Source organism: Elephas maximus, chromosome 15, assembly GCF_024166365.1.
Source record: "Elephas maximus indicus isolate mEleMax1 chromosome 15, mEleMax1 primary haplotype, whole genome shotgun sequence".
NCBI lineage: Eukaryota > Metazoa > Chordata > Mammalia > Proboscidea > Elephantidae > Elephas > Elephas maximus.
In genome coordinates, this window is record NC_064833.1 from 39366040 (window position 1) to 39380365 (window position 14326).

The 14326-nt window shown below is 48.2% G+C and overlaps 1 protein-coding gene across 1 annotated transcript; it reads left to right on the forward strand.

Annotated features, from left to right (window-relative positions):
- The first annotated feature begins 7686 nt into the window (after window positions 1-7686).
- Window positions 7687-14326, forward strand: KLF10 (KLF transcription factor 10). Its single transcript, XM_049854195.1, has 4 exons — window positions 7687-7876; window positions 11098-11331; window positions 11442-12354; window positions 12807-14326. The coding sequence occupies exons 1-4, from the start codon at window positions 7841-7843 to the stop codon at window positions 13064-13066; spliced, it is 1443 nt and encodes a 480-aa protein (XP_049710152.1). The 5' UTR covers window positions 7687-7840; the 3' UTR covers window positions 13067-14326.

Genomic DNA, 14326 nt, shown 5'->3' on the forward strand with positions numbered 1-14326 from the left:
ATCTTAATGTTTAGTGTATTAAAAAAGTTGCTATATTACAATTTTATTTTTTAATATGTTGATAATTGTAAATCAATAGAATGATTTCCTTTGTAATCTTGGTGGTAGAGTGGCTAAGTGTTTGGCTGCTATCCAAAAGGTCAGCAGTTCAAATCCACCAGCCACTCTTTGGAAACCCTACGAGGCAGTTCTACTCTGTCCTATAGAGTCATTATGAGTCAAAATCGACTCAATGGCAATGGGTTTGGTTTTAGTTTGGTTTGTAATCTAAGAATTTTATGAATTTAAAAACATTATTCCAAGAAAAAGGAGCCCTGGTGGCACAGCAGTTAAAGCGCTTAACCAAAAGTTTGGTGGTTTGAACCCACCAGCCACTTCACGGGAGAAAGCTATGGCAATCTGCTCCTGTAAAGAGCATAGCCTAGGAAGCACTACAGGGCAGTTCTACTCTGTCCTACAGGGTTGGTATGAGTAGGAACTGACTTGATGGCAGTGGGTTTTATCATTAGACAGAGTTCATAGTCTTCAATTGTAAAAGGACCATGTCAGATTCTGGTCCTCTGCAAGACTCCAACTAGCAGTTGGAATGCTCCAGTCTGTTTTTGGTTGTTTGGTTTCATTCTCATCGCTCCCCCTCCCCCAACCCATATTTGTTTTATATCTGTAATTTTTGGCAACATTACATATATTTGTCTTCGGGGCAAAACAAAGGGTTTCCTGAGAAGAATGCACCCCCTTGTACAGAACGAACCCCAAAGGACAACACGCATGACCCTTGCCATTTTTCTAGATCTCAACATTCAGAAGATTTCAATTAAAAATGCCATGTGCTGGACAGGGGACCATCAACCATAGCTTTCCCTTGTTACTCACCTTTCTGCAGGTTAATGTTACAATCTCAATTATAATCCACAAAGAAGCAGGAAGATGTTCAGCCTTAGAAAAGGAATACTCCTCCTTCTCATGCCAGGATCCTGAATCTGAAAGGGTACAGATTAGGAACCTAGACTATCCAGAGAAAATGGAAGCTCATACTTCTAAGCAAGCTGTAAGAGCTCTGCCTTTATAATTATTGATGTGCAGAGAAAAATCTAGATAGAGTAGGTGCAAAAAAGCAGGATACAAAATAAACCCAACCCAACTCATGGTGACCCTATAAGACAGAGTAGAACTGCTCCAAGGCTACAAATTTTTATGGGAGCAGGCTGCCACATCTTTCCCCCCGCAGAGCCACTGGGTGGGTTTGAACCGCTGACCTTTTGATTAGCAGCCAAGTGCTTAACTACTGCACCACCAGGATTCCTCTGATACAAAATAGGGTATATTATTACAGAGAGAAGGAGCAGGTAAGGGGGTAAGGCAGAGAAAAAAATTTGAGCATATATGGATCAAAATAATGTTGACTAATTCTAGGTAGTAGGATTATAGGGAATTTTCATTTTTGTATTCCTTATTCTAAAGTTTTTTTTTTGTTTGTTTTTTGCTATGAATGTGTATTGCTTTTCTTGTTAAAAAAAATAAGGCAATGCAGCTATTTTCATTTGTAAAAATCAAAATGTTAAGCGGCAATATTTCCTTGGAACCTTGCAGAGCCCTTTGACCACTTAGCTATGTTCTCACCTCTTGGGGAAGAGAATAAAGAGCAGAATGAAGAGTGGAGACATTTCATTTCTTTTCCCAAAAAGTCCTAATTCAAAGTGTTATACGATGGCCTTCATACAGTGGGTCAAATTGGGGCCTCCATTTTCTTAGTGAACCAGGCAACAGCCTGTGCATAGCTGTGATCAGTCAAGGTGAACTCCCTTCCTTCCTTCCTATTACACATTTATTCCATCTCAAATGGGTCAGCAGAGGACTTGGTGGTGGTGGTGGTGGGAAATTTTTCTTCCAGGTCTCCATACCTCCCCCTTCACATTAAAAAAATTTTTTTTTCTCTTACTATCCCCCATTTTTCTTCATTTTCTATTTTATCAGTGTCCTCAATTCCCCTTCCTGTGGCTTTCTCTCAGGTGTTTTAGATTCTTTAATAAAAAAAAAAAGTGCTCTTAAAATGAGTATTTTACTACAAGGGAGGGGAGGGGTGGGAATAAAAAAATAAATAAAACAAAATGAGTATTTTGAAAACTGTGGCTGTCTACGCCAGAGCTGAAACAAACACACATCCAAAGTTCTGGTTATTTTTGCGGCATGGTAAACCACCCCAAAACCTAGGAAGCCTGCAGGGAGGGACACAGAAGCAGGAGTAAGGAGCTGTGGGGCGCTGAGGAGGTAGGCGCCTAGGCTGTTCTTCCATTTTGCACGATTCTGTGCCTCAGATGAGTAGGGATGGCTCATCTCTCCTCCAGCTGGTTTGAGCTGGGCCCGCTTGGCTAGCTGGAGGGTCTGAGACAGCCCCACCCAATCCTGGCTGTTGGTTGGGAAGCTTTGGTTCTCCTCCAGTGGTCTGTCTGTCTCCACGTGTTCTCTCATTATTCAGTAACTCCTCTGCCCAGTGGCTAGTTTCCAAGCAGGTAAAAAATGGAAGTTTCAAGACTTCTTAAGGCCTAGGCACAAAGTCATGCAACACCACCTCCGCCTCATTCTATTGGTCAAAGCAAGTCACAGAGCCAGCCAAGAATCAAAGGGAGGGGAAGCAGATGTCACCTCTTGATGCCAGGGTGGCAAAATCACATTAGAAAAGGCTATGTGGGGTGGGAGGGATAAACTGTGGCCATCTTTAGAAGCAATGCCACACCCAATCTGCAGAATTCAAGACTAAAAAAAAAAAACCATGGTAGTTGGTATTAGCGAAAATAATAATATTCACCAGCCAGAAGGGATAATTTTTTTCTAATCTGCCTGACACTTTCACTTTCTGAATCAGCTCTTGTTTGCCTCTCATTTCCACTTTACATCACACTAGGCCAGAAAATCACAAGAGTGTGGCCCAATGAAAGAAGTCTTCGCATCACCCTTTGCCAGTATTTCAACCGTGGGGCTGCTCTCTCTGTCTCCGTCTTCCTGTGTTTGCGTTAAGAAGCAGTGTTCCCATAGGCTTACCCTCAGTTCTCTTTTCTCTGGTTTCGCACTCTTCCGGGGGATTTTACTCACTCCCTTGGCTTCAACCGCCATCTACACCCTGATGACTCCCATTTTAATCCTCAGCCCAGGGCTTTCTCTCCTGGGCTCCAGGCCTGAAATTCCAACTGCCTCTTGGACATCTCTATTTGGATGTTCCACAGGTAACCTCATCTTTACATGGCCTAAATGAAATTTGGCATTTTCTTCCTCTTTTTCAAAATCTACTCCCTTCTTATATTCCCTTCAGGTGCCCTGTCCATCTAGTGAATTGAGCCAGGAACTTGGTGGTCCTCCTTGACACTAACCTCTTCCTTATGCCCAACATCCAAATCACTCACCAAATCCTGCTAGCTCTTTATATCTCTACTCCATCCTCTGCATGCCTCTCACCATTTCCTTAGTTTAGGACAACATCATCTTTGCTGCCTGGATTACTATGAAAGCTGTCTAAGTGGTGTTAGACCCCTGCCCTCTGGTCCATTCTCCACACTGGCGTAGAATGAGTTTTCTAAACCATCATCCCTTGCTTAAAACTTGTCAGTAGTTTCTCATGTCCTCAGCATAAAAGTTCCATTCCTTAGCATGGCATACAAAGTCCCTTTAAGGTTCTGGGCTGCTTTCCTTAACAGGGTGAGCTCCTCATCTCACCTCTCAAATCTGTGATCTGGACAATTCAGACCATCCTGAATCCCTATGCTGTACTTCCTGCCTCCATCCCTTCATTTCCTCAGCTAAGGAATCAACCTGGGAAAGCTTTCCTTCACCCCTTGCTAGGTCCTCTCAGGACAATCTGGACACACTCTTAGCATTTACCAGACTCTTATTGTAATGGTGGAGTTTCTGGGTGGTGCAAGTAGTTAAGCACTGGGCTGCTTACAGGAAGGTTAACATTTGAGCCCACCCAGAGGAGCCTCAGTATAAAAGCCTGACAATCTACTTCTGAAAAACTTTCGAAAACCCTATGGAGCACAGTTCTACTCTGACATACATGAGGTCATCATGGGTTGGAATGGACTGGACAGCAAGTGGGGGGATTGTAATAGCCCTCACTGATTTGCTTCTCTCACTATCCTGGAAGCTTCTTGAGGACAAGGACTGTGTCTTTTATTATGGTTGTTTCCCAGGGTCTGGCCAGTGCTTGGCATATGGTGGGGCAATGAATGAATGAATGGTGATGATACCCATTGACTGTAATGAGCAAAGAGATAATGACTGGCAGGTGCAATGTCCTTTAATGTCCAAAACTGAACTGAGGGTCCCTTACATGTGAACTCCCTCTCCACTTCCTTCATTATTCCCATCTAAGGAGAAACTCTATGGGGGCAGTTCTACTCTGTCCTATAGGGTCGCTATGAGTCAGAATCGACTCGACGGCACCGGGTTACTGGGTTAAGGAGAAATCAGCACCATCAGCAAGAAGGGCCAGCATCCATCCGAGGTACTGCTCATTCTGCCCAAGGACTTTATTTTACTCACGCCCAAGATGACAGTTTTCCATGTGTGACCCAGAAATGTCTCTCCTTCTTCAACTTCCATTTCTACTCCTCAAATGTTGCTCTAGGTCAGGCTGTCATCAACTCTTGCTGGGATAAAAAATCTGTAGTCCCCCCCGCAGAAAGGTATAGAAGGAGCCACACTTGTGCCTGGGTATTTGTCTATATTCAGGCTCTAGCTCCTGTGGGTCTTCAGAGACAACCTACTTTATTTCCTCCATTCCAAAAATCTTAAGTGTCTAATATAGAACAGACATTGGATCAGAAAAAATGATTATGATATAGCCACCATCCTGAAGAGTATGGGCAGTATTGTAAAATACTACTTAGAATAAGACGTGGTGAGTGCTCCCCTCCCAGTATGGAGGTGTGGCAAAGTGGTATGGGAGCAGAGGAGCACAATCAATTCATCCTGGGGTTCTCAGGGTAAGTTTCAACAAGATGACAGTGAAACAAAGACCTTGAAAGCAAGGAAGGCAAAGGCGCCCTTCAAGGATAAAAATGTACCAAGCTACCGTGGCCTCCTGTAGCACTTTAAAGAAAATTCAGATCTCATACCATGGCCTGGAAACTCCTTCTGCCTCACTCACTCTGCAACTTTGTCACCTCCCGCTTTCCCCAAACCAAAACCAAATGAACAAAAGCATGAGCAACACGATGTTTACTGAGTGAGGAAGTGGCATAGAGACATGAAAATGCACATATTTGAGGAACAGCAAGTTGTTCGCTATAGCTGTGGGCAAGGGTTATGTCTGGGTAGGAGATGAGACTGGGAGGGTTCGGTGTGGGGGGGCGACTGTGAAGCTGTAACTGGAACGGCCTTTAATCTCCTAGGCAACTGGGCGTCATGGATCACTTTTATGCAGGGGCTGTCATGATAGGATCACGACTTTTAATAACTCATCCTGGTGGTAGAGTGGAGTTTGGACACTGGAAGGTATCTGGGGGCACCAGTGGTGGTTGGGGTGGGGGGGGACTGCAGATTTTTTATCCCAGCAAGAGTTGATGACAGCCTGACTTAGAGCAACATTTGAAGAGTAGAAATGAAGTTGAGGAAAGAGAGACATTTCTGAAGCAAAACTGCTGGGATTTGGGGACCAATGGATGCAGGGCTTTGAAGGAGAGGGTGAAGGCTGAATGGGAGAGGGGAGAGAGAAGTCCATACGGAAGGAGTAGAAAGAACAATTTTAGTTTTGGTTATGCTGAGTCTCAGGTATCTGAGGAACATCTTTCTCTGAATCTCCAGGAATTGTGTCACCACCACACTGTTCCTCCTACCCCTTTTCTCTTTTTTCTTCCCTGTTTTGAATCACTCCCACAAGTCATAAATGCTTACTGCTTCTCAGCATGCTGGGGCGCCATGCCAGCAAAGCCCCACATTCCTGAGGAAGGGATTGGGTTCAGGCCTGGAGGGACTGTGGCTACCCCAGGGCGGCAGCCCTCTGACAGGAAGGAAGGCAGGCCTGCTGGCTGGGCACAGATGGGAGCTTCCTCTGCTGCAGCAGGTGCTGAGGGCCAGCTGCTCCAGTCCCTCAGGCTCCGATCAACAGGATGGGACAGCCTGGGCGGAAGGAAGCCTGCAGGGAGGGACACCCCTGCAGACAGAAGAGGGGGTAGGGGAAGGTGGGAGGCAGGAAGAGCTGCTTGGACTGCTGAGCTGGCACCCCTCCAGCTGATCAGGAGAGGCAGTGACAGGAGGCCATTCAGTCCGCTTCCCCTCTGGCCTACTATTATTATTACTAGTATTGTCGTTGTCTAGCCTGGGCCTTTAGATATACTAGAAAGATTCATCCAAAGATGTTTATAGACTTGGCAGTTTCCAAAAATATTAATTCCCTTTCTAAACTCACCTTGTGGTTATTGGGAGAAAAAGGAAACTTGCATTATTTTTCCAGTTACACAGAGACGTCAGACAGCTCCCTCGAGGGGCTGTAATTTGTCTGGTGTTTAGCCTGCCCAAAAGAGGCGGTAAAATCTCTGGCTTGCTTTAAGCTCTGTAACCACTAACCCCTCTCCAACAACAGCTGCTGTGAGCAGGCACCAAAAGGGGACAAAAAAGGAACCAAAGCAGAGCCATGAGCTCCCGATCAGGAGGCCCCAGCTCTGGGCACAGCCGCAGCACCGACGAGGAAGGATTCCGTCAAGAAGGGCAGCCTGAATCCGACCGGCCTGGGAGGGGCTCTCTGTAGGCCTTGGCCGGGGGAGAGGTGGATCTACCTTTGAAACAGTTTGTAGACTGCAATTTTAACTTTCTCTACACCAAGGTCAAAACTCGATTCTGCAGCCCAGCGTCGAAGACAGGAAGGCTAAAGACTCGAGTCAACGGCTCCCCACACCCTATCGGTCCATTTCTCCAGACTTCGTGCCTCCCCATCCTCTCGGTTGCCTGGGAGGAAGGCTGGGCTACGCGGGCAGGGGCGGGTACTGAGGCCCGCGCTGCAGATTGGGCGGGATGGGGGGGAGTGCGCACCGGCGCGTGGGCGGGGAATGTAGGAGCAGGTGTCGCGCCCCAGTGACAGGGGCGCCCCCCGCCATTATGCTCCCCATGACTCCGCGAGGCAAAACCCGGCAAATGTTACAGAAATGGAGGTCGGTCGGTCACCAGGCTCTGCTTCTTCTCCAGACGTGCGGGACGGCACTTGCAAATGCAAATCCGTTGGCCTAAGTCCTTCGTGTTGCAGCCACCGCCTCCCTCACCCGTCGGCGTCCCGCCCACCTCGCAGCTGGCAGAGGTGGGGCCCGCGCCGAGGGCCGGGGCGGTGCCGGCACCCCTCCCCATCCCCCACGTGGGACCTGCCCTCAGCAGGGCTGGGCGCGCCGTCGCCTCGCCTCCCCGCTCGGCTTCCGCCCGCGGGCGGTACCCCGAGGCCGGGAGGGGGAGCGAGCGGCGGCAGTGGGTGGGCGAGGGGCGGGGGAGTTACTGAGTCAGGTGGCGGCGGGAGTTCCCCCTGACAAGGCCGAGAGAAAATGCTGCCGGGGATTGTGTACACGCTCCACTGACACAGGCTTCACGCTGCCGGGCAGCCGCTGATCACGCGTGGCCCCGCGAGCCCATTGGCCGGAGCCTCACACACCTTTGCTGTTGATTGGCCGGCCGCAGGCCCCGCCCCCGCCCCCGCCCGCGGCGCGAGGCAGGCGGAGTGGCTACCTGAATGGGGAGGGGGCAGACCGCGCGGAGCGCGGCGGCGGCGGGAGCGACGTCGAGTGTCTCTGGGCGCACGTCTGTGCCAGGCAGCCAAACAGCCTAGCAGCTAGTCAGCACGCCGGCGGCGGCCAGGCAGCCAACCATGCTCAACTTCGGTGCCTCTTTCCAGCAGGCTGCGGTAAGTCACCTCGGGATGCCCCTGCGTCGCCGTGACTGCGGGGGCCAGTGGGGACACGAACCCCGAGTCCCTGACATCAGCCACGCCTGAGAACGGGGCTGCAGCGGAGTCGTGGGGAGAGAAGGAGGTTCCTGCTTGCAGACTGTAGGGATTGGTGAGGCCGTGTGTGTTAGAGAGCGGGTCAGAAAAGGAGGACTGGGATCTGGAAATAAGAGAGGTCTTGCTCAGGGTGTAGTGAAGAGGAGAAGGGCAGCTCCGCAGGGACACCTAAGGAGACAGGTGACGAGGAGGATGACTGGAGGGGATGGAAGAGTGGGCAGGGGTCTGCTGCCCTGGCAGCGAGGATGGGGGAAGGTGTGAAAGTGGAGTCGGGAGTGGGGACGGAAGGAGGCCAGCCTGCTCGTGGCACAGGTGAGAGTTGCCCCCGCCTGGATCAGGAATGCGGGGTCTGGGTGGGAGGGGGCTGCTCGCGAGCATTTGAGGGGCGGGGTGTCCACGGAGAGGAGGGAGGGGGCTGCCCCTCTGGAGGGTCCGGACGGAGCTTGCAGGACAGGGGCTGTCCAGCTGTGTACCGCGGAGAGGGGCTGCTGAGCAGAGTTGGGATGGGGGCGGGGGTGCCGGCGTGGGCGCTGGGGATGGCACGCGGAACCGGGGACTGCCAAGGGAAGACGGGGAGTGGCCTCCCTCAGACGTGGGGAGGGGACTCCCCATCCCCGGCGGGGCAGGTGGCTGCCTTCAGAGTACCCCCTCGGAGGGGGCTGGAAGGTGGGAGGATGACCCCTTCGGCCGGGGGAGCTAGGGCTGCGAGACGCGGGGGCCGCGTGTCGAGGCGGGAGCCGCAGGCAATGAGGGCCACGCGTCTGGAGCCGGGCCTGTGGGGGCTGCACGTCTGGGAACCCATGGAGACGCGCGGCGGGCGGGGGCCGGAGCTGCCGGAAACGGCGGGGAGGGGGCGTCGCGTCTGCGGGAGAGAAGGGGTGGGCCCAGGTCCCGCGGGCTGGCGGCTGGCGTGGGCGGGAAGGGCTGAGGGCTCGACCGGGTCCCCGGGGGCTGCGGCCGGAACGAGGGCGGGGGCCGGGTTTCCGCGGGGACCCGGCTCCTCCTCCGGCAGCTGTGGCGGAGGCTGGGGGTGGGCTGGGAGCGGGTGCGCCGGGGGAGCTTCTCGTCCCCGAATGACCCAGCCCCAGCCTCCGCCAGGAGCGGGAGCGAAGCCCGGCCCCGCTGTCGGTTCCTAAGGGAACGGCGGCTCGCAGGGAGCTGGAAGGGGCGGGCGCCTCCCGGAGCCGGGCGGCCGCGGCCCCGCCCCTCCCCGAGAGTTCCAGCGCGCACTCCCGGGCGGTTGGCGGCGGCGCCCGCGGCCCCTCCCCGGGGCCGGCGCGAGGGCGGGGGCCGGCGGGCTCAGGAAGTAGGTGAAAGGTGACGGCGCGGCAATTCCCACTTCACGTTTCCAGCGCCGCCCGGAGCAGTCGCTGATCACGCTTTGTTCACATGCCTCGCCCCCTCCTCCCTCGCGCCGCCGCCCTTCGCGGGCCAGCCAATCCGGGCGCGGGCCGCCGGGCGGGCTGGCCAATGGCAGGGGCAGGGGCGTGGGGACGTGCGAGTGGCGAGGAATGTTCCCAGTGACTCACCCGCCAGCCTCTTTGAGGTTAGGGCGGCCCTATCCGTCAGTCCCCGCCAGCGAGGATCTCCCCCGCCGTCCGCCCCCGCCCCTCGTCTGCCTCCCGCGCCCGCGCCTCCACTTCCCTTTCCTGCCTCGCGGCCCACTCCCTTTCCTCCCCTCCCTGTTTCTCTTCCTGCCCTTCACGGCTCACACTCCCCTTCCCTCCTGCCTTTCTCTTTTTTTCTCTTTCTTTGCCTGGGCGTCTAGTGGAGGCTTTTACACATAGATGCGTTGTCCGTTGCCGCTTACATAAAGGCCTGCGCGGTTATGCAATTGCGCTGATTTTTCAAGAGCAGTGGCTCGTTTTCTTGGGATTTCAACACAAAATGATTATGCATCTTTTAAAACAAACATTGAGAGTAGTACCTTCCAAAGTAAAGAATTTTTTTCGGTATTTTTACACAATCTCTACGTTGACCAAAATAATCAACATTTTTTTAAATGGAAAATGGAAGGGGTGGTGGGTAGTACCATCTTTTAAAAATGCAATTTAAAGAGCTTTAATATAAAGTTATTAAATACTTGATAGAGGAGCTGTACAAATAATTACAAAGCATATGCTGTTATTTTTGTAATCAGTTTTTTTTAAAAAATGAAATAGATTGTCTTGAATGTTGCAGACTCCTTACAAGTCAGGGTTTTTGAAAATTACAAGTAGGATATTAAATGTTCTGATTATCCAGGTTTTTGGTATTATTGCATTCAGCTGGTTATAGTTAATGCATCGCAAACCACTGTATGAAGTAGAGCCAGTGGAAGGGAACACAAACATGAAGAGACTGAAGCTTGAGTAAAATGAAAATTTGGGATTTTTTTTAAAAACTCATTTGGCCTCCATTTAGCATAGATTAATTGAGTTATCGAGTCATTTTAGATTTCAAATAACCTAATATAACTTTAATATAACTTTAATTTGACAGAAACCCTGAAGATCTTTTATTCTGTTGATTTTATCCCAGAGTGCAAAGTGACTTTCCAAAGGTCATATGTAAGTCAACATGCCAGAGCCCTGTCTCGTACACTTTGCCTTTATAAGAAAGTTTTGAACTTTTTTTTTCTATTAGGAATTCATATTTAAAAGATCTGTTGTGCCTGTAGCATTGAAAAAGAACTTTTTTGCAGAGCCCTTCCCTTGTTAGTTTGTCACACCCCTGCTGCAGGTAGCTAGCTACTCTAGAAAGAAGATAAAGCACTTTTTTCTTTCTAAACCAAGTGCTTCTCTCTTTTGGATCACAAATGCAAGTTCCATGTATTGAAAATTTGGTCCTCTGTCTTCTTACTAGTAATAAGGTGTTGCTGTATATAAAGGATATCCGTGTTCAAGCCCAAAAATGAGGACGATTTCAATACCACTGCCATGAAGTCTGAGTCACCTGACAAGTATAGCCGAACTTTTGTCACTTTTAAAGTTTCAGAGTAGGGGTGAGAGAAGAAAATTGTCCTTTCAAATATTGACTTGGAAAGTTGAACAAATTGTAAAAAAAGAAAATATGTATCCATTCTTCTGTGTCATTTGGATGAAAAGAAATATGTGTATAAGCTTTACTGTTTGTTTATATAGGAGGAAAGAATGGAAATGATTGCTGAAAGGTCAAAAGAACACGTGTATTCCTGGAACAAAACTGCAGAGAAGAGTGATTTTGAAGCTGTGGAAGCACTTATGTCAATGAGCTGCAGTTGGAAATCCGATTTTAAGAAATACATTGAAAACAGACCCGTGACACCAGTGTCTGATATGTCAGAGGAAGAGAATCTGCTTCCGGGTACACCCGATTTTCATACAATCCCAGTTTTTGTAAGTATTATTGTTTTTCAGATGAATGTAAATTACAGAATTTCTAGTAATTTACACAGTGCATGCTACTTCAAATTTCTCTTGCTGATGCCTGTTTCTCTTCTCTTTAGTGTTTGACTCCACCTTACAGTCCTTCCGATTTTGAACCTTCTCAAATGTCAACTCTGATGGCGCCAGCGCCATCTACTGGACACTTCAAGTCATTCTCTGATACTTCCAAGCCTCACATTGCTGCACCTTTCAAAGAAGAAGAGAAGAGCCCAATACCAGCCCCAAAACTCCCTAAGGCTCAGGCAACAAGTGTGATTCGTCATACAGCTGATGCCCAGCTATGTAACCACCGGTCCTGCCCTGTGAAAGCAGCTGGCATCCTCAACTATCAGGACAATTCTTTTAGAAGAAGAACCCACCTAAATGTTGAAGCTGCAAGAAAAAATGTACCTTGTGCAGCTGTGTCACCAAACAGATCCAAATGTGAGCGAAACACTGTGGCAGATGTTGATGAGAAAGCACGCCCTGCACTTTATGACTTTTCTGTGCCTTCCTCAGAGACAGTCATCTGTAGATCTCAGCCAGCTCCCGTATCCCCACAGCAGAAGTCGGTGTTGGTCTCTCCACCTGCAGTTTCAACAGGGGGAGTACCTCCTATGCCGGTCATCTGCCAAATGGTCCCCCTCCCTGCAAATAACCCTGTTGTGACAACAGTCGTTCCCAGCACTCCACCCAGTCAGCCTCCAGCCGTCTGCCCACCTGTTGTGTTCATGGGCACTCAGGTGCCCAAAGGTGCTGTCATGTTTGTTGTTCCCCAGCCCGTTGTCCAGAACCCAAAGCCTCCAATGGTGAGCCCAAATGGCACCAGACTTTCTCCCATTGCCCCTGCTCCAGGCTTTTCCCCTTCTGCAGCGAAAGTCACTCCTCAGATTGACTCACTGAGGATAAGAAGTCATATCTGTAGCCACCCAGGATGTGGCAAGACGTACTTTAAAAGTTCTCATCTGAAGGCCCACATGAGAACGCATACAGGTACCAACTTTTTCTTATTTATGTCTTAGAAACTTAGATGAAGATTATTTGGCTTATGATCACAAATGTAAACCAGGCATGTTAAGGAAGAACTTGCCTTCTGAGCCAATTCAGTGGGTGATACTTACCAGTGCGAGATCCTCTAACCTCTCAAACGGTGATTCTCTGGATGTCTCACTAGTTACTTTAGTAATAAAGTGCCTTTGAGACCTTTGAACCATAATTGAAGTCAGAAAACTTTTTGGTTTTCGCTTTTTTTATTAAGAAAAGATTTTTGTAAATGCGATAGGGTAAAAGTTGAGAAAATTGAGCAATATGTATCTACCTAATACTTACTTGACAGTTTATTAATTTATTAGCTTTTATTGTTTTAAAATGCATGTTTTCTTATACGTTTAGGTATAACTGAACACAAATGCACAATAAAGATGATCTGAATTTCTTTGTTTCAGGAGAAAAACCTTTTAGCTGTAGCTGGAAAGGTTGTGAAAGGAGGTTTGCCCGTTCTGATGAACTGTCCAGACACAGACGAACCCACACAGGTGAAAAGAAATTTGCCTGTCCAATGTGTGATCGGCGGTTCATGAGGAGTGACCATTTGACCAAGCATGCCCGGCGCCATCTGTCAGCCAAGAAGCTACCAAACTGGCAAATGGAAGTGAGCAAGTTAAATGACATTGCTCTACCGCCAGCCTCTGCCCCCACGCAGTGACGGATCAGAAGGTGAAGAATCAAGATTAACTTTGGTCACAGCCAGAGGCCGGTGGCGATATAAAAAATGCTTCCACTGCAAGTCTGTGGCCCTCTAGTGTGGGCTGAAAGCAGAAGCCCCAGAGGCCCAGCCTGAATTAGATGACAGGAAGTGCTGAGGCCACAGGCAGGTCACAGAATGGCAGATTTCATTTCTTATCACATAAGAGAGATGGGAAAGTTTTATTCTTTTGAATATTTTTTGAAGGTTTCAGATGAGGTCAACACAGGTAGCACAGATTTTGAATTTGTGTGCACAATTTGTTACTTTACTTTTGCTGTTAATACTTCAGACCAACTTTTCAATGTGATTCTTCTAAAGCACTGGTTTCAAGAGTGTAGAGATTGGAAGTAAACCTTACGGTACAGAGATGGGAATGGAAAATTGGTTTGTATTATTACAAATATTGTCATCCTCTCCTAGAGTTATCTTGTTTACTATTCCTAGTCAATTTTGTGGACAGTGGTTAAAAATATCTAGAACTAGCATTTTTACACTATCACTGATATTTGGAATTGAGTGGCTGTATATTGCAAAAGAGGGCCCAAAGAATTGGAATCCTCATTAATTTAATTGCTTTGAGATGTAGCTACTTTTTTTTTTTTGCATTTTTGTTTTGAAAGTTTAACAAATGACTATATCTAGGCATTTTATTATGCTTTGAACTTTAGTTTGCCTGCAGTTTACTGTGTAGATTTGAAAATTGTATGCCAATATGTTTCTGTAGACTAAAATACAGTGCACTTTGTTTAGGAAAAAAAAAATCTGAATATGAAAATATATATTGTAAAAAAGGAATATCAAGAATGTTAGATAACTCCTTGAAAAAGATGACTTATGGGTAAAGTATCCTTATGTTACAAGGATATAACATGTGCTTAATTAGAAACTTTGTGAGCTTTATTCACAAATGGATAAAGGTTGTCTTGTTAATTTATAGGAGTTTGAAAGGGATGTGGAACTAGCTGAGTCGAAAAATTACTAGAGCATTCACTTTTGTTAACAGTATTTCTGTTATATTCTGTTGTATAGTGGATGATACACACAGAGGTAAAACGAGTAAATTGTTTAAAATATATAGTGAAAAATGTCACTCTGTCTTCCCATTTAATGTTTTTCTGTATATCGGGTTTAGATTTTCTGACATCAGAACTTTTACCCTTGGAAAACAAAAAAGAGTTTCTGCTTAATTAAAAAAAATCCTTGTGACTCTTAACAATT

What these genes read in the sequence shown, in the direction of transcription:
- KLF10 (XM_049854195.1), top strand. Translation starts at nt 7,841, where the DNA reads ATGCTCAACTTCGGTGCCTCTTTCCAGCAGGCTGCG. An exon ending in TTCATACAATCCCAGTTTTT is followed by an intron (nt 11,332 to 11,441) that starts GTAAGTATTATT and finishes TCTTCTCTTTAG; the next exon opens with TGTTTGACTCCACCTTACAG. An exon ending in CCACATGAGAACGCATACAG is followed by an intron (nt 12,355 to 12,806) that starts GTACCAACTTTT and finishes TCTTTGTTTCAG; the next exon opens with GAGAAAAACCTTTTAGCTGT.